The sequence below is a fragment of the Malaclemys terrapin genome, chromosome 8 (genome assembly GCF_027887155.1).
Source record: "Malaclemys terrapin pileata isolate rMalTer1 chromosome 8, rMalTer1.hap1, whole genome shotgun sequence".
NCBI classification, from domain to species: Eukaryota; Metazoa; Chordata; order Testudines; family Emydidae; genus Malaclemys; species Malaclemys terrapin.
Window position 1 is genome coordinate 100,799,570 of NC_071512.1, and position 20,618 is coordinate 100,820,187.

Below are 20,618 nucleotides of genomic sequence, written 5' to 3' on the forward strand. Positions count from 1 at the left end.
AGTGTGGAAGGACTTAAGTATAGTCCAGAAGGAGCTAAGAACTGACTCCAGAAGGCAGGTTGAAGACTAGCCCAAGGGGGAGTAGAAGAAAAATGTTTTTATTTGAACTTTTAGTTGGACTTTAGTTATCCACGGAGTTTATTATTTTTTTTTACTGAGTGGGATGGTCAAGTGAATTGAATGGAGAGAACCTACAGGACTCCTCTTGGAGGAGGAAATGGACATCCCATTCCAAGGGGGTGGGTTCAGAAGGTAGTGACACAGTTATGTACAATATCAAATTCAGTGACAATATACTCAGATGCAAAAAATAAATCCGTATGTATACCCAGTAAAAGGTAGAATTGTTCAGAAACAATCGGAGTTCAGAGAGTAGCTGGCAGGAAAGTTGAAAGAAATGAAACCGTAGTTTGTTGTAGTCTGGTTCTGAAACATCTTTTCCTCAGGATGGATGAGATCTGATTTGATGGGTTTTCATTTATATCACACTGAAATAAGCATGAGTAAGTGTAGAATGTTTGGGCACTAATCATGTGAATTGATCAGGCTCAATAGTGAGTCTCCTAATTAACACATTTATTAGGTATTATGCATGAAATAAATACTATATATCTCTTTGTAAACAAGTAAGCCTGGGTTGGTACTCAGAGGTAAATGATGACTTGTTGGGACAGGTTTATCAACCCCACACCAGCAAGGCAAGGGTTAAGGAGCTACTCTGGAGGCAGAAAGCCATGCCTCCTTCCCTCTGCTGGGGATGCTTTCAGGGGTGGGAGTGTTCAAAAGGGAGAAGTGCAGCTCAATCTGGGTTGACTGAGGAGGAGAGCAGTTGGGTGTGGCAGTCTTCTGACAGGAAGTTGACAGGGCTCCATGCCACCAGGACCAAATGTCATAGCTGAGCCACAGGAGGCCCTTCAACTGCAGGAGCTGAGGGTGATGACTCGCTGTTACCAGTGGAAAAGACTTTAGAGACAGACCAGAGAGGAACACAGGAAGGAACCCAGTACAACCTGTGATGATGCCAGAGGGACCAGAACAAGGTTAGGAAGCAACCCAGGAAACACGCTTAAGGGTACCAGACCCTAAGACTCTCACAGGGACCACTGTTTTCAAAAGCTATGGGTCAAAGCCCAGTGGAGTAGGGTGGGCCTGAGTTCCCCTTCCCTCCCCTCCCCTCCCCTCCACACATGTCCTGAATTGTAACTGCTAGGTAAAGCAGCCTTGGGATTCTCGCAGCTGGATGACACTCCCTGAACTGTAACCGGTGGGTAAAGTGGCCTTGGGGCTCTCACCACTGGGCAACACTTCCTGAACTGAAACTCCTAGATGAAGTGGCCCTTGGACTCTCGCTATTAGGTGCTATAGCCCAGAGTATTACCATAGGCGGTACTGACAGCCTGGAGCACACAGCCAACCCCCAACATTTGTTTATCAACTACTTTTTTATATATTTGATTTCCAACAATAGACTTGTATAGAATTAGCAACATAAGTGCTGGAACTAGGAGTGCTGGACGTGCTGCTGCACCCCCTGGCTTGAAGTGGTTTCCATTATATACAGGGTTTACAGTTTGATTAAATGGCTCTCAGCATTCCCACTATATAAATTGCTTCAGCACCCCTGATTAGCAATGTCTAGAAACAAATACATTTATTTACACATTAATTCATTTTTTCACTTGTGTGACTTTAGAGACCTTGATTTCTTTAAAAAATCAACTTGGTCTCACTGAAAAATATAAGCTAGTTGTATGAGGCATATCTTTTTTGTTTCAAATCGAATACCCATTTCTTTATTTTTTCTTCATCGCTAGAAATTTTAATATGGATTCAGTAAGCTCTATCTCCGTTTCTATTTAGAAATGCAAGTTAAGAGCTCTTTTCTTAGTCTTTTAGCACAGTGGTTCTCAAACTTGGGCCGCCGCTTGTTCAGGGAAAGCCCCTGGCGGGCCGGGCCGGTTTGTTTACCTGCTGCGTCCGCAGGTTCGGCCGATTGCGGCTCCCACTGGCCATGGTTCGCCGCTCCAGGCCAATGGGGGCTGCAGGAAGCGGCGCAAGCCAATTGGCCAAACCTGTGGACACGGCAGGTAAACAAACCAACCCGGCCTGCCAGGGGCTTTCCCTGAATAAGCGGCATCCCAAGTTTGAGAACCACTGTTTTAGTAAACAAGCAGGCATCTTACCCTTTGATTCTGTCTGGGAGGCCACCATACTCTCCAGTTTTTATTTTTGATTTAACTTTCCAAAAATTCACATTTAGTGCTGGAAAATTGTTCTACGTTCTAATTTATTATATTTGTAATCCTTTCATTCCCCATAATAGTGAGAAGCAAAGCCAATTAGATAATCTTTCTGGTTGATTCTGTCTCATCTTTGGAGGTGAGTCTTCTCTTTGCCTCACAGACAGTGCAGCTTCATTCTCCTGCATTTTTATCTTCTAAAATGTTTGAAAGACTTATCAGAAAAGCCAGAAACATCAAATGTGGAATTCTACTTATCCTATAAGAATTCAGACTACTCTGCAACAGACCTCTGACCATTCAGGATCTCCTGGAACTTTCCCTTCTTTGCACAAGTTGGAAAGAACCTGTTCTAAGGGCCCAGGAAATGGGCAGAATCATTCCCAGCATACAGCCAATCATTCACAGGGACCTGTGTGACAGGGTAGTGTAAGCAGCCCATGGACCAGACTCCCTCTTGTATGGCAGGGACATAGGTAAGGGGGGGCTTGAGAAACACTAATAATCTATTGTAGGCATAGATGTGAGTAACAGCAATGTTTGGGCTCCTTTCCTAGCCCATACATCCCCTGGAATGAAATGCATAGTAGGCCTGAAGGCCAACAAAGATGTAGTAAGCATGCAACTAATAAGGTAAACTTCAATCAGTGCTACAGTTTTCTTTGCCCGTGCAAGATCTTGATCAAAGGCCTGTGTGTATATTATACAAGGCCTTTAGAGAAAGCAGAGTCAAATCCCACCTGTCAGTAGTCCTCAGTTCTGCCCACCATAAAGAGAAATTAGTTTCTTCCTCATACTCTGTCACAGGGAAACTCTAAGTGCAACCTAAAAGATCCTATAAAAACCAATCCTCCACCAGATTCAAGGCTGATTATGCTTTTTCCATAAAGGCCAAAGTGGCCAAGTATTTGTTACCTTTATGCTTAATTATATGTTTAACTCATTTCTATGACAAAAACCACACAACTTGAAAAGGCTACAATTGGTACAAAAGGTACCAGTCTGTCAGTTTAACAACACAGGTTCATGTGAGTACATTACCTGAAAACTATGCGCTTTTCATTGTCTCCCTATTGTATATGTAATGTAAGATCTCTTCCCTCAGATCCAAAGCTCTCCATGGAAATTGGTCTAAGCTACCTGAGTGTTCACCACTGTCACCACAACTAGGAATCATAGAATCATAGAATATCAGAGTTGGAAGGGACCTCAAGAGGTCATCTAGTCCAACCCCCTGCTCAAAGCAGGACCAATTCCCAGCTAAATCATCCCAGCCAGGGCTTTGTCAAGCCGGGCCTTAAAAACCTCCAAGGAAGGAGACTCCACCACCTCCCTAGGTAACGCATTCCAGTGTTTCACCACCCTCCTAGTGAAATAGTTTTTCCTGATATCCAACCTGGACCTCCCCCACTGCAACTTGAGACCATTGCTCCTTGTTCTGTCATCTGCCACCACTGAGAACAGCCGAGCTCCATCCTCTTTGGAACCCCCCTTCAGGTAGTTGAAGGCTGCTATCAAATCCCCCCTCATTCTTCTCTTCTGGAGACTAAACAATCCCAGTTCTCTCAGCCTCTCCTCATAAGTCATGTGCTCCAGACCCCTAATCATTTTTGTTGCCCTCCGCTGGACTCTTTCCAATTTTTCCACAAAAATTTTCCACTACCACAACAGGCATGTTCCATTAGACCGATGAACTAATTGACCAATCTGGGGAGACAAAACTTTCACAAAACTGGGCCTAAGAGTAACCATAAGCTTTACTACATTCAGAATTAAATGCTGCAAAACTCGTCTTTTTTTACTTGCCTTCCCATCACTAAGTGGTTTTTTCCTCTCTCTCTCTCTCTCTCTCTCTCTCTCACCCACACATCAATAACAAAATTATGAATGAAGAAAGTTATTTCTACTAAAAGCTGGGAGGAAAGGAAGGAAGAGAGAGGTTGTTTCTGTTTTCAGATAGTTGGAAGACACTCAGATATTGCAGTGAAGGGGATAAGGTAATATAGATAAGATAGAGGACTTTGCCAGCACCGAAGAAGAAATTTCAGTTTGCCCACTAGCTTTGCTCACAAAATATCATGTAGTTCTTATTTTACTACACTCTTCTCTGAGGAGGAGGATAAAAATGTCCCAAATACATCCTAAACTCATAGAACCCAAGAAGTCAATCACAACATTTAAAATCTAAAAGATAGCCTTTCTTAACCACCTCCTTTGTAAAACTCTCTAGAAACATTCCAAAGACTCAGACACAAAATCTCATTGAAAGTTCCACAGTTTTTGAGGAAGAATCTGAAGAAGGTGTTCGTCCAATCTTTCTGTGTAAATTCTCTGGTCTCCCTTACTGACAACAGGCAGATGTGAAATATGTGGTTCCTTCCATTTAGATATGATAAGTAAAGACAAGCAACTTTTTTGGAACACTATCTAAAAAAAGATTCTTCAGTTGTATGTTAATAAATAATTATAAAACATCCGGTATTTCCATAGGAAGTATTATTTTTCCTCAAGTGCGTGAGATATTCAATTTTACATGATATGTGTCATAAACAGATTCCTTGCTTTGGATGCCTGCATTGTGAAATTATTACACTAGGGTCAAAAATCAACCAAGCCTAAACCTCAAATTCCTTTTCTTACTTTATCGTAGGCTTAATATCACAATTGCACCACTAGGTGGTGCCATAATTTGGCCACCTAATTCATGCGTCTTTCAAGTGACAATTACAGACCTCTCAGAAATAGGAGTCTGAAGCTTTTTCACTCTTTAGAGAGGTAATATCTCTAGATATTAGAGAGAAAATTACTTGTTCAGAAGGTAATCTAATATATTCCCCTGAAAAGTCATTACATATTAAGATGTAAGTTCAGTACACTTTCCAGTGCTTTGTCCAGTCTAGTTTTTGGTACTTTGTGCGATAGAGCTTCCACCTTTTCCCTTGGGAGGCTATTCTGCAATCTAGTAGATCATGCTGTCAGGCATATTTACCTGATAGTCAGCCTAAAACAGATCTTTTCCTAATTTCCAGATAAAAAATATGTAAAATGGGAGTTAAAGTCAGAGTACATATCAGTACTTAAGGGTAAAAAAAAAAATAGATGTTGTAATTGTCCCAAACTAAGCATGGGAAACTAGAAATTCAGAGTTCAAAGTACACTTAAAAGAAATCTAAACATGTTAAGGTACCCAAACAACCTTATCTCTGCCCTGTAATGACATCAACCAATAACCATACATTTGTGATTGTGGCATCTTAGTGTTTAATGTCCTTAAAAATCCATTTAATTTATTCTAGATTGTTTTTTCATATTTTACCCCTCCTGGTGTCACTACATGGCACAATTAAAATTGTAGGCTATATAATCATAACAATTAGATACAACAATGATTAATAACATTGCTTAATTACAATTTAATTTCTTCAAATATAGTCTATGCATAAGATTTCAAAGAGTTTTAATTATATGGAAAGTTTGAAGAGCCTGTGTTATTCCACTATTAAGGTAATTTTGGACAAAGAAAGCACTGTATAGATGATAAATTGCCTTAAAGGATCAAGTTTTTAATAATTTCAACTCATAAACTAATTGATTTGCTTGCAAATTCTTAGAAAATGTATTCTGTATTCAGAGACTAAGTACTGTGAATCTGGGGAGGATATTCTCTATTTTTCATACCTTACAAAGAGGTAAATCAGCACTAATCTATGAAGTTGTAACTGATGCCTCCATGAGAGTAAACTTTGCCTCGTACTCCTCAGTTTCTAAAGAGATCCCTTCTCATAAAAATGGAAAGCTTGCCTAGATTCCACCTGTTTCAACAGAAGTTTCTACCAAATAAAAAATTCAGTGCAAATGGCTTAAATTCTTTCACATTATAGGCAGAGTTCATAATGCTTATATTCACTTTCCAATACAAAATCTTGTTTTCAGTTGTTTATAACTTTGGCAAATTTTAACGCTCTGGAATGAAATTTTCCAGGCCAGGTGTCTGTCTTAGGCTGACTTGTTCGTTTGTGTGATTAAATTTTAACTAGAATAATTTAGCCATTTCCAAGAACAAGATTAGAGGGGGATGGTAGGGGTGGAGTAGGGTGACCAGATGTCCCAATTTTTTGGTCTTTTTCTTATATAGGCTCCTATTACTCCTGACCCTCTGTCCCGATTTTTCCCACTTGCTATCTAGTCACCCTAGGGTAGAGTGGGGAGAGACTTTGTTTTACCATATTAAAAACAAAATCTTCCACTATTTCTTTGAGAGTCTTTAGCATCCCCATGCTTTGGAGGAGGAACTTGAATTTAGTGGGGGATCACCATGGTGTCAGGGATGTGCCTTTTGCTGTTCCTGTGAAAATATGCCCAAATTTGGCAAGATTATAAACCTGAAAAATCTGTTTGTACATGTTCAGTACAGACTTATTCCAGTTTGGCAGTTAAATTTTCCAAAGATTCTATCTGTTCTGGCCATGTTCCATCCTCTCGCAACTCCTATGTGTTGACTGGACTGCATGCACCTTTTTCACAGACCAACTGAGCATGCTTCAACCTGGGGCTGTAGGGAATGAGCAGGATTTTTCCTTCAATTGCTCTTCCTGGTTGCCAGAGGTTGCTGAAGTGCTGGACACTAGAACTGAGATCATGGAGGCTGTCTCTTATGCTCTCAGTGTCTTCCCTGTTGGCATCCAGGCAGGGAGGAGGAGAAGGAGCTAGAAACTGATCTGAATGCAGAGGATGAGAAAAAGGGAGTGGGGAGAGAAGAGGTTTCAGAAGACAGAGAGTGAGGAGAAGCAAGGTGACAGGACCAGTGGATGATGGGTGTTGGATAGCAGCAGAGAGGGAGGTGGACAGGAACTGCAAAGGGTGAATAACCATAAAAGGGGTTAGGGTTCAGGAGCTGGGGGGGTGATGATGATGATGGGCGATCACTCAATACTGAGTATGATCATCTTCCATGGGAGTTATGGGTCCTTAGGTGGCTAATAAAGCCAATCCTTGAACCACAAGTTCTATTACAATGAGGGCAGATGTTTTCAGGCTCAGCAGGAGGCTGTTGACCATGACTGGAAGTGATCTTAATTTTCATTGTGGATCAAATAAGGTGATGATCAGTCCAACAGTCATCAGCACTTGACATTGCTCTTGTGAGAAGTATGTCAAGCTGGGGTGGGGTAGTTAGAAGAAGAATGAGAGGGGGCAGAAGCTGGAGAATGGGAGTGGATACGCACAGAAGGGGAGGATAGCAGGACCACGTGGATGAAGGGGTGAATAGCTGTAGAGTGAGGGGGCAGGAACCAGGGGCTGGGTGGAGGAACAAGACCCAGAGGGATAGGAGCAGAGAGAATGGGGTGCAGGAGGAAGGATAGGATGATGGGGCTTATAAAATGAGCAGCTATTAAATATTTCATTTTATCCTCAATCCCTGCATGCCTGATTTACTGCATGCTATTCAATCCCTGCACCAAATACAGAATGATTAATTTCTTCATGAACTTCCTGTTCCATATTAAGAGACTATAACCCAAAATTTTGTTCTTTCTAAATATGGATCAATAGTTGATGAGCTATAAATCAGCTCAATTTTGGATTTATCTTTTTGGGGGGTGGGGAGATTGCTAAATTTTATAACAACAAATTAGATCTTGCTTTTGTGTCTGGATACAGAGTAGCTTTCTTTGTCAAATATTATGAAACTGCTCAGTAGCAGCTCCATAAATAAGGTAAAAAAACATTATAAATCTAATTTTCAGGCCTCCTATAATTTTGTGACTAAATCTTCAATTTGCTTACAATTTCAAATGCATCCTCTTTAACCAGAAATCTCTATGCAAAATTTATTTTAAAATATTTAAAGTAATTTTAAAACTATTGATGGTGCCTACACTTGGCTGAGTGGAGTGAAGCCCTACACTCAATTTAATGTCATTTCTCTGTAACACACATCCAAGAATGTCTACATACTGACTAGACTGAATGCACCATCCCCACAGCAACTGAGCATGCTCCATTTCACAGACGAGCAGGACTGTCCCTGCAATTGCTCCTCCTGCTTGCTGAAGGCCACTGTGGCACCAGAAGTGACAGCAGAAAAACTGTCTCATGTGCTTTTGATGTTCCCCCACTAGCACCCAGAAAGCCTAGAGTAGAGCTAGCCTGACTGGAATGCAGAGGAATTAAGAACTTGGGGGTAGGGTTGAGTGGGAAATCTTATATAGTAGGTTTACTGCAGCCACTAGAAGTACAGAAATTTCCAGGGGATTTCACAGTTCCAGCAATGGAGAGGGGAAGGAAAGGGAATTTGAGTCCAGCATGAGTGCTCAGATTTTGGATTTACATAAACAACTCACCTCTCCCTCACAAGCAGCAGAGCTAAAGGGATAATTTCCCCTTTCCTCTGAAAGGCCATAGATACTTTTTGTCCATAGTGCTTCAATTTCCTTTTGAGTTCAGTGTTCAAAGACTGTCAGAAGTTAGAATTATTTATATGTACTCTAGTGATACAAATAATGGTTCTTGTACTGTAATTGGGAGTTGCATATGCTGATTTAGGCCTGTATATAGAACTTTTGGTGGCTCAAAAGCATAAATTAATGTATTTCAGAATTATCCCCTTACTAAACAATGTATAACTGTTTCATAATAGATATTGATCCATATTTCAAAACCACCACACAGTCTGGCATAATTAGCTGTCTGCTGATCCCTGAAATTGCAGGTACATTGCAGTGAACTGGCATTATTGTGCAAGAAGTTTACACAGAATCTGCCTTGCTATTAATTCTTGTATTTAACAATTATCAAATTCACCCAATTTTTAAAAAACAAATTAGTATCACACATAGTGTGGTCATGTTATGCTTTGTGGCTGCAATGTTTTTTAAGTTAACGTCTGTGAACATACCACAATGAAAAGTCAGGTTTTTTTGCCTTGGAGGCCTCTAATTAGATAAAATGAATATTGTTAATTATCTACCACCTTCTTTACACAAAGCAATATGCTTCTTTAGGTTAGAATGTTCATGCATGAAGGAAATTTCTGTATATTTCAACCCATAGACATACTGTTGTCAATATTGTTACCATATGACAGTGTAGTTTAGTTATTCTTCTTTAGTACACTGCACTTATTTTATAAAGCTGAAACAAAACGATGCAGGAAAAATTGATATGCATCATGTTAGCCACTGCTTTTTTTGTTGATGCCAGGAGACACATAGTTTAAAAAATGACTGACAGATCATAAACTGATGAAAAAGAAAAAAGTCTTAAAAGAAGTTTATACAAAATACATTAATAAAGAAAAGTAAAATAACCCAGTTCATATGTTTAAAAATACACTCTTTGGAGTCCTAATATATTCAGATTTAGGCATCATTGCATTTTATTTTTAGTTACTTATATCTATTGTTGCCCAGTGAATGTATTTGTCCTATTCATGGATTTTAAAAATATCTGGCCAATTTGAAATCTTCATAACATTTGTAACCAGCAGCTCAATTTCTAGGCCTACTTATGGTCTAATCATCAGTGACTTAAAAAAATCCCATCTACCTATTCTTCAACATGACTAAATATAAGCAAAAGTTCATGATTTAGAATTCATTACCAACATATTAAGGTCTTACATCTCTGTTAGAATTGAAGGCATTTGAAATGATGTTACATCCCCTTTATATTAGCATACCTGAGAGAAAATGCCCTTGATTTGATATGAACTGGGCCCAAACTGACTTGTTTACATCACTGTAAACCACATAATACACCACATAATATGTACACCACATAATAATGTGGAAGTGAATGAGGGGTCCCGAAACTACAGTCCTTACTCAGACTGGTAAAAGCTTGTAGTCAGGCCTGCCCTGTCTTCTAAATATAAATGTGATGTGTTTTATGTTTTGTCCTGAAGTTCCATAAGGTTTAAACTCTGAAAAGAACTTTTCCACACAGCATTTTACTGTGGTTTGTGTTGTACAAAGATAAGTGTGAAAGCACTTTAATTATCTGTGTTTTAATTATTTGTGTGGACAAAACTGACTAAAATATCATTTTGCTGATAGTAATATTATTAAGGAATGAACTAACATTATGATGTCTGCCTGAATTTCTGCCTTTGAAGATGTAGTGGGCAAGGAACAGGACCATCTTGCTAGCCAGTATCTACTAAAGAAGAACTTTTCAAATGCCATCAATTAATGCTAACCTCTTAGTGATAGTAACACAGAAATATCTAGTCCTTTCTTATGTGAAAATAAGTTTATTAAAACTACTCATTGGCTAAGTGTAGTGAGCTTGCTAATTTTTTTGTAAGTGTAGAAATTAACTGGTTACTGACAGGGGAACAAAGAAATGCATTTGGTAATCAGGTTCAGTGGTTTTCTACTTCCACCCGAAAAGCATATTATACTCTTTAAATATTTTTTTCAGGGAGAACAGTGCCTTTTTGCGGCAGTACTTACTTGGCTAGAGCTGACTCGATGGACTAATAAAGTGGATTTGGGGCTGAATCAGTGAACTTAATGTCCTATCTGTACTAAAAGAGCTGAGTTAGCATCCCCCTCACACTGCCTTTTCTCCATTCATTTTGTGTCTTTGTATGGTTCTGAAGCCATTTTACAGCACAGGTGACAAAATAAATACATTTGACTTGTGCTTTTGCAGGTGCCATGATTAGTTTTCTCATAGTACTTCTTCGCTTTTACTGGAAGCAACACTGAAAAGTCAAGATTATTTAAAAATATCCAGTGTTCCTGATTGCTTATTAAGACCAACTTCGCAGAAAATGTGAATGATCCTGCCCTTAAAGAAGGCGATTAAAATAGTCTTAAAAGCACAAACCGTAGAGCCCGCGTTTATCGTTATAATTTATCCATAGGGATTTGTAGTTATAGTCCTTTTAAATAAGCGAAGCCTTATTATTGTAGCTTTCTTCCACGGTTAAAATCATACTAAAGATTTCTTTCGGTGCCACCTCAGAGGTTTATTTTATCTTGCAGCACCATGGAAGTTACTTCTCCAGGGGAAGATTTGGCACGTCTGGTTATAGTCAAATAAAATCAAGTTAACATTCTTTCTAAAGGTCGATTCTTTTACTTTCTAGTCAAGAGACTAAGAAACATAGGGAATATTTTTCTCATTCGGCGGCAGATGATTTTAGCACATTATGGAAGGTCTTGAAAACCAGGAACAGGAAAACACACGTCAGTCTCCACTTCTATGGAAATCTGAACCCAAACCCATCTCCTTACTACCTCCATGTGGCATAAAGGGTACCTTGAATAGAGATGTTTCTGCCGCCTCGAAATCTGGGGGTAGGTGGGTGGGAACCCAGCGTTCAAGAGGAGACCGTGGGAGATGCTCGCAAATGCCCGGGGCTTTGTAACTTGCAGAAGGGAGGGCAGCAGACCCATTTGCACCCTCCCAGTGTCATCAGCATTCCCGCCGCGTGTACAGCTTCCCCTTAAAATACTCACCCTACTAATTCGCTGCGGAGGCATCAGGGTTAGAAACCGGAGACGCAGCACCTTCTCTTCGGCGGCGGAAAAAAATCGTGAATTGCCGCTTACAAGAAATAAACACGCGCTGTCTGAAAGCCGGGGTGGGGGTGCCGGGGGTTGGGGTCGCCCCGTCCGCTCCCTCGGGCTGCAGGCGCGGCCAGCTTGGCTTGCGGAGCCCACTGAGAAAGGGGGTCGGCGTGCGGGAGAGGGGTGACCGCTGAGCCCCTCAGGCATGGGGGGGGGGGGGCTGAAACCAAGACGCAGAAAGGCCCGCGGAGGAAACTAAATAAATAAATCAGACTGTTATTTAAGGCGCGGAAATTTAAAATATTTGGACAGGAAGAGAAAGGGAAAAGAAACCGTAGAAGCAAAGCTAACGGTTTTGGAGCTGCGCGTCTCCCCCCGCCGCTCCCCCGCGGCTTTGCTCGCCTGCCGCGGCCCGCCCCGAAGGGCTGCTCAGACCTGCCCCAGGCAGACCCGGGTGGCTGGGTTCAGCCAGGATACCCCTCTGAGACCCGACTTTAGCTAACTCTCTCTTCCGAGGGGTTTGTAAGCAAATCCGACATTTTGAACGCATTTGTTGTGGGGCAGATTGTTCAGACTGGCTTCTGGTTCCATGGTGAGAAATGTCTTCACCCCCCTCCCCCTCCATCATGTAAAATACAACAGTCTCTACAAAGCAAAATACAGAAGCTTTTCCTTTCCTGGCTTTTTGGTGGGAGTTTCAGCAGTTTAGTAAGTAAATAATAACAATGTATGTCTGCTTTTAGTTGTTCAGTGATATGCCCAAACCTCTTAAAATTAGATAATTTTCTGTGCGTTATATTTTTAAAAGCTTGAAAATTATATTTTTCAATGATTTCTTGCGACTTTGCATTAATGAGCCTTGCATTGGTACTTAATAGTAAGTTCATTTATTATCCCACCATAGAATAAAACTTATTCCTTTCCTGAATTTATTTTATTCCTCTAGTTGCACAGATTACCACAGGAAGAAATTTCATTCATTTAGTTAAATACGCAGTCATTTACTATATTAATAGAGATGCTGAATTCATTTTAATATGCCGAATGCTAAGAATTGATTCTATACCTTTCCAGCATAATCACATAATGGGTTTCTTTATCTGCATTAGTATTGGACAGTTCATTCTCTGTTAATCTCAGGACATAAAACTGGTTATTTCATTCTATTACAAAGATGCTAAAATAGTTTTAATTATATTGGTTCCATACAACAATACTTTAAAATGTGTCCTGGCTCAAATGGAATTCAGCAGTCACTGTCATTGTCCTGAAGTCAATTGCAAAACAAAGGCCAAATCTAGCAACCTTGCTAAAAGCAGTGTAATCCCTTTGGATAGGCTCAGCCCCCCAAATTTGTATTTGTACATTGCCTGTTCTTTGTTTATCCCTGTATAGTTCTCTATTTTGTGCTCTTTTCATTATATTTAGTCTGTGCTTGCTGAATGTGTTACTATTTGTGTGCTCTTCTCAGTGCTACGTTGTTTATTCCCCATTCCGCAAATGCTATATTAATCTCTGCTTCTATCAGCAGGACCCAATAAACTATCTCAATATTATTTCGTTCTAATTTGTACACTACCCTATTTTGGATCTCTTAGCAAATATTAAACTGATACATTCACAAACGTGGAAATTTTTAACAGTAGTTTTTGTTGGTAGACTACTGGTAGGGAACCACAAGTCATTTCTGAAACCACATTACATTAGCAATGTTTTCTCAATATGAGGATCCTTATTAATGTACAGCCCTTTTTTTTGTCTATGCTCAGTAAACTTTAGAGTTTTTTAGAAAAGATAAACTGACAACCCCCTTTCTCCAAGTCAGATGCTATCTCCAACTAGAGTGTATAGGGTGCCACTAAGGTAGCAAAAATGTGTCTTTACCTTCCAGTAGTCGTTTTGTAGTTATTGTAAACTTCGTGATGTAAAAAAAAGGAAAACAATAGTATTTTAGAAGTATCAGAATGAGAAGTTTAATTTTCAATCTTGTTTCTGAGAAATAAAGAACTGTTTACAATTGAAATGTCAGAGTAAACAAAATGAATGTTAAATCAGGGGAGTGCTTTTGTATTTTATTTATACACATTGCTAGCTAGAGCTTGTCTCATTAGAAAACACCCTCCATCTATAAAAAGGGGTCTGAAGTCCGTTGTAACTCAGCCATATTCCTTGCAATGAATACTACTATTTTTGAACCCAGGGACATTAGATTTGGAGCCGAGGCTGTTTTTAGTAAGGAACTAATTAGACCGGATCGGTTTAAATTAAAACTGGATGTCTGTAGAGCTCCGGAGGGAGATATAGCAGATGACATAGAAGCAAGACAGCTCCACAGATGAACTTTGCCTTTAGATTTAGAGAATGTTTCCCTGTGGGTGTGGGGGAGAAAGTGAGAAAACATAGTGGAGACTCAGCTGTATAGTGTAACGATGAATAATGTGAATGACTAGTTGTAAAGATGGGAAAAGAATGAGGACATCACGCAATGTTTTAGGCTGAGTGGCAAAGTGACAAGGCCATTTTGTGAGGACCAGCAGGGGTTTGTTTGTGGCCATGTAACCCTATCGGATTGTGAATTGCACTCCAAGGTTTTAATAACTCAAAATATGTTTCTTTTACTAATCTTCGTGTAATTTATCGTGTAGATTCTTTCATATAACGTGCACCACATGCTCCGTCCTATTTAGGGGATTGATTTACAGATTATTTATGAACAAAAATTATAACATTGAAAATAAATGCACACAGCTCCGTCTGTCAGAGAGGTTTTTAATCAAGAACACAGCAATGTGACGGCGAGTGTATACTAAACATGTGATAAACAGTTTCTGAAAAAAAAATTTTTTTCCAAACAATGGTTATTGATTTGGGGGGTAAAACCTTTGCTGAAAAGTTAAAATAATCGTAACTAAAGTATATTCCCCCTTTCGATGCTATGTTGTTGATATTTGTAAATGTGTTTATTTTACAATGATTTGATTCCATCTCTTTAATGCAGTCAAAATGTTTAGAATATTACAAATAAAGCACTTCAAACTGCTGATCTGCCAAACAACTAACACCTAGAACATGGTATCAAATGTTGACAATAAATTCAGTCCCACAAGGTGCTGAGCATCGTCAGCGCCCATTGCATTCATAGAAACAGAAGGCGCTCAGCACCGCGCAGCATCAAATGGTAAGTGACTGTGGGTCCCCGAAATACTACCAACCGTATTGCCAATTCGAATATTCAGGCTTGTATTGCGTTTCACGTGCAAGCGATAATATAATGTTATTAAAAGCAAACGTGATACCCTCTAAATTCCATTGTATTCAAATATCCACGTTTTGTGAGATGCAGCTATAGTAAAATGGTTAATTAAAATAAAAAGTTGGTGGAAAGCAAATATTTCTTAAATAGCGTCTACCTTCTCTTCGATTGTGGAATGACCAGAAAACTAGGCTCTCTCTGTTGGTATCACAGCCTTATTATACCCTTTCCTCTGACAACAGTTGTCTGCTGCTTGTTTTGAAACTAGGAAAGTGCATTGTTCAGTGCACAGAAAACACGAACAACCAAGCTTAGCTGTTTTAACCTCTGGCAAACAAAAAAGCCACTTACATTGTTTCTGTTCATCAATTTCAGAAGCAGATTTGTGAAAGATTAAATACAGTGAAAAACAAAAGTATAATCTCAATTTAGAAAGCAAATTACCTAGTTCTACAAGCTCTTATTAGTGTCCAAATGCAGCTATTTCCTAACACTTGTAGGGCCCCGTCCTGCTGTCTTTACAGGCCAAACGTCCTTTAAATCCAAGCTTTGCCTGAACCACGGGCTACACCCCTTAATATCCTGTTTTGTCAGAAGCAATGCTTCAAATTGCTAGGCATGATCTTAAGAAAAAATATCACAGTAAAACATTTTAAAAACGTAAATGTCAGAAACATAAAGCATTTTAGCATCTATCTTTTTTAGTATTAGTGACCTAAAACAAACGAAGAAAGTGTAAAATTATACACTGCAGGAACTAAGCAAAAGCGATCAACATATGTCCATTTGTGTCTCTTCTAGCATTGTGCGGATGGCAGGTGCAGGAAAATGCTATTGGTGTGATTTTTAAATATATTCATTTGCACAAAATCTACACCTTTGCAGTTTCACCAGACTTGCACTACTTATTTAAAAAAAGAAGAAGAAATTTGTAATAAATGTTATTAAAAACAAGGACTATAAGCTTTAATGTCCAAATAAGAAGCTGTCCGTGTTTGATTTAATTCATGTCTGTAGCTTCTGCACTTAAAGTGCTGCCTTCCATTAGTTTAACTACATCGTTCCTCTTGTACAGTTTAGCCAAGTCGTAGGCAGTCTCTCCCTTCTTGTTCTGATGTCCCACCTTGCTTTCTGTGCGCTTAATAAGGAATTCCACTACTGGGAGGTGGCCTTCTTTAGCTGCCAAGTGCAATGGCAGGTTTCCCTCATTATCCTCAATGTTAACATCAGCGTTAAACTCCAGTAAAGTCTGCAGCGTGTCCAGGAAACCCGCTCTGGCTGCATCATGAATTACAGCGAACCCTGTACTGTCTTTCAGATCAGGATTAGCACCTGTAATTAGCAACTGCCTGGCAATTTCAGGATTCCCAAGTTTCATGACCTAAAGAGGAAAAATAAGAGTTATAATACTCCAAATAATATTAGAACTGCTTGTTTCACTCACTTGTTTTAGAATCTTCATTTTTATATTTGAGCTTTGTCACTGTTAGAGATCTATTTTACCTATGCAGCGGGACCCCGATAGAAAATTGATGTGAGGGTAAACTTAACTTTCCAATTTCTACACTAGCCACAATAAGTTTACGAAGAATTTTATTCTTTCGGTGAGAAATATCTTTCTATCTCACAGGAGATTAATATCAAAATGAGCTAGTGTGGAATATTGAGGTTATCATGCTTTTTTATAATGTTGCCTTCTATCTCAACTTTTTCATTGCTAAAATCTACATATAATTCGGTTTTACTTATCATAAATATTGAGAAACTTTCATTAACTTCTTTAAACTCGTTAAGTATAAGACGGATGACTTTCTGAGACTGATATTTATGCTTTCAGTAACACAAAATGTAGGATAAACTCTCCAATAAGTGTTTAAATTGTCTGTTTCTTGTCATTAAATGTCAGTCTGACCGTATAAATGTCCCGTAGTTCTCTATATAAAGAAAATAATCCTTCAACGTTTTCTGCAAGATCTGTGCTTCATTGTGTGCTGCCCAAAATGGAGAACTTAAGAGCGATGACTTAAAGTTCACATAAGTTCTTGTAAAACAAACATTTTTATCTCAGAGCTTCAGAATTTCTGTATAAGCAATCTGTCAATGTATGTTGTTTAAAATAACCGTCTTCAGAAGAGCGATCAGTGTTCCTAATGATTCTTTTTGTTAAGTAAAACTTTATTTCTTTAACCTTGTTTGATCACATCATTAACCTATTATAACTGAGCACAGGGACATCTCTGATTAGGCGTTTGAGTGGCTTGGCCTGACCCCAAAGTTCGCCAGAACTTCTGTCCCTTCAGCCTTTAAAAGAATGAAACAAGATAGATCGTTTATAATTTCCCATGTTACAGTCTATGTTTTTTCAAGACCAAGTATTCAACTACTCTAGCAGGAGACAAATTTATTATCAACATCAGATAAGGGAAAAATACCTTCTTTACTTCTTTAGAAATTTTCAACCGATATCTTGAAAATCTTGCAAAGAAGCTTTCTTTTACTAGCATAAACAAGGGTTACAGTTACACTAGTCACCACAAATTACAAATTCTACACGGCATTTGTTGAAAATCTGCCGTTATTGAAAAATAAATGTGTATTAGGCTTTGTGAAAAAGGCACATGTAAAATACATATTATTATAGGATAGGATAGAGTTGGGATTGGGGAAAGGTTATCTGTGATAAGAGATAACTGAATGTTTCCTTTACATTACCTGCCGTCCCTTTCAATTCTGGATAGAGATTGTAAGAGGTACGGCTATACCTCTGGAAAATAATTGAGGGCATGGTCCTCTTTTCCCCCCTTTTTTCTTATTGTTTGGTAAATCCTGGACGTATCTGTTATTCTTTTGGGGAGCCCATCCTCGATTCCTTGCGCACCCTAAAACTTCAGTGTGATATAAAAGGTAATGCTAGTCGGATTTAGGATACAATTGTGGCTTCAAATATCAGTGATATTGTAATTTGGGGGTGGGGGACGTTGAGGGGGGTGGGGTAAGAGAAACCTGTGGAACAAACCTGAAGGAGGTCATACTGAAAACTCAATATCTGAGGCCTGCATGAGTACTCATCATCAAAAAGAAAAAGTGCAGAGGAAAATATTTATAAGTAGTTGTTTACATTAGCATAATTGCATAGGAGAATATAATTTCACTTTCATCCGGTTCATTACCGAGTGAACAATATTGGAAAATGTTGATTGACAATATTCTTGATCTCTGTCAACTACCCACAGCATGTTTCAGGTTTATGCGGACTGAAAATAAGTAGACAGACAACTCTGTTTTGACTGGAGTTATGGTTCATTAAATCGGTGATGATTAAGCTGCAATAAAAATGGATATTATCAGATGAATGCTTATGTTTAAGATAGCTGGGTAGTATACCAGTGTAAAATATTTCTTAAGGTAAGTCCGGTGATTGTTATTTTTTTAAAGCCCTATATTTACTGCAGCGCAACTGAATTTTTCAGCCTAATTTTAAGGATAAAAAAATTGGCTAAACGTTTCCTGATTTCCTACAGAACTTAGTTTGTGTGAGGTTTCGATACAAGTTATTTCATTCTCTTATAAGGTGCCTGCAGTGTCACACAATCCCCTACTTATGTGATAATAATAATAATAGTGCAATGATAATCGTATAGTTCTTGAGTTTAACTGAAACAGAAAAATAAGAATGATTATTGTGTTCAGACAAGAATTTCCTCTTTTCCAGATCCTGCATTTTGATTTTAAGCCAAAGACCCAGTAAGTGCCTGGATTTCAGTCGCAAACAACACAGTGCCTGAAAAGAACATTTCAGAACTGAACAGTAGTTCGTATTTTAAAACAAAGACATGTTTTTAAAAGTGTGAACTTAGAAAAACAAAACTATGACTCTAGTTTCACATTTCCCTACACAGTGTACAGTATAAATAGCCACAGAATTTCACCCTAGTTACAAATTGCCAGTTTCACGTTTTCGTCTGTATTCTAACATTTTCACCATCATTATGATGGTCCTAAGAGGAAAAAAAATTAACCAATTCCAATATTTAGCGGTTGGATCAGTTCCAACTACTGCCTCTAAATCTAAATACTGTAAATTAGGACATACAATCATATAGCCTCCGAAATGAAATCTTGAGTTCATCCACTAGTGTCCGGTCTGAAAATACTATTTTTATTCAGCCTTAATTATGAATGGATAGGCAAGTGATTCAGACTAACTCTAACTCATTCGTCTAACTGTTAATGTACATCTAAAAGGTACTCAGTGCCTGTGCAGCATGTGTCCAAATGCAGAAAGGTCATTCGTCACAAACACCGTATAAAGGAAAAGTACCATCCACTCCAGAACAAATAATCGAGAACATTCATGTATTTTTCTACCGTATGTTTTTTAAAAACAACACAAAACCTCAAATAATAATACGTAGGTGTTTACAAATCTATGAAACAGTGCTCAGCTAGGATGGTTTCTTTTCATCTCGCCAACCTTTTCTTTGCCTTCCTTCCCCTTCCCCCAATAATCAAATTGGATTAAACTCACAGTCTATTTGATATTGGGGATGATCCCCGTTTAAAATAATGGTTTTTGGCCAGTTGTATTTCAAGTACGTCATTTTAGGGAGTTAGAGCCACTAAAGTTATAAAATATGGCAACCAACTAGGTTAAAAAAATACAGAAATTTTGTTACACCAGCCTATTTAGAACGTTGTCTTTCAGCAACCCGGGTCACGTAGGTAGCAGTGATGAAATATTTTCTCTCTCTCTGGATACCAACCTGCAGCGCAGTCCTCCCAAATCCATTTTGGGCATTGACGTTTACATTCGTTTGCAACAAATTAGTAAGTTGCACTAGGTCCCCCCTTGCAGCTGCGGACGCCAACTCGTTCCCCAAAGGCTCGGCCATTCTTTAGGGTGACTGACGATCGAAAAAAAGGCGAGTTTGGGGTTTTTTTTAACCAGGCATGACATCGGAGACTGACAGAAGGACTGGGATGGTTAATCTTCTGGAGTAGACCTTGTAGTAAATACTCGTAAAAAACTGCTTGCCAAGAGCCCGCCCCTAAATTCACACGTGATTATTCAGCAAAACTGCAGCTCCACTTGAAAGAATATTTCTTTGCTTCTACACGTAGAGTAACTCACATTATGGACTTTGGCCATTTTAAAGGGGAAATATATTAATATGTAATATCTTATATGTGTTACATATAACATATATATACACATACCTAGGAGACTAACTCAGACTGAAGAAGAAAACAACCCACCCTTATTCAAGTCGAGATTTGAGACTCAGCGGGAACAACTTCGCAGAGAAATCTTCTTAAGCCGTATGCCTCCGTTATCGGTTGGGGTTCCCGCCTTCCTCGCAGGCAGCTGCGTTTATTCCAAGCCACGTATGCAAAAAAAGAAAAAAGAAAAAGAAAAAGAAAAAGCCAAAGGGAGACAGCGGGAGGCTGATCCGTGGCACAGCTCACACACTAGCTGCCTTCACCCTGACGTGTCTCGGTTTCAGCAGCAGAACAAATCTTCCTCGCAGAGCCTCGGCAGAGGACGCTTTCGTGGTCCCCAGCGGCTGCCGCCCTAGGCGGAGGCTCGGCAGCCCCCAGCAATGG

At 39.2% G+C, this 20,618-nt stretch overlaps 1 protein-coding gene across 1 annotated transcript; it reads right to left on the bottom strand.

Moving 5' to 3' along the window:
- Positions 1-14,513: 14,513 nt before the first annotated feature.
- On the bottom strand, positions 14,514-20,217 carry CDKN2C (cyclin dependent kinase inhibitor 2C). Its single transcript, XM_054036694.1, has 2 exons — positions 19,778-20,217; positions 14,514-16,395 (listed from the first exon to the last, which is right to left on the bottom strand). Exons 1-2 carry the CDS (start codon positions 19,904-19,906, stop codon positions 16,015-16,017), a joined length of 510 nt encoding a protein of 169 aa, XP_053892669.1. The 5' UTR covers positions 19,907-20,217; the 3' UTR covers positions 14,514-16,014.
- Positions 20,218-20,618: the final 401 nt, after the last annotated feature.

Excerpts from the sequence above, each read along its gene's own strand:
- CDKN2C (XM_054036694.1), bottom strand. The coding sequence starts at position 19,906 with ATGGCCGAGCCTTTGGGGAACGAGTTGGCGTCCGCAGCTGCAAGGGGG. Across the intron at positions 16,396-19,777 it reads TTGGGAGGACTGCGCTGCAG|GTCATGAAACTTGGGAATCC; the intron begins GTTGGTATCCAG and ends TTTCCTCTTTAG.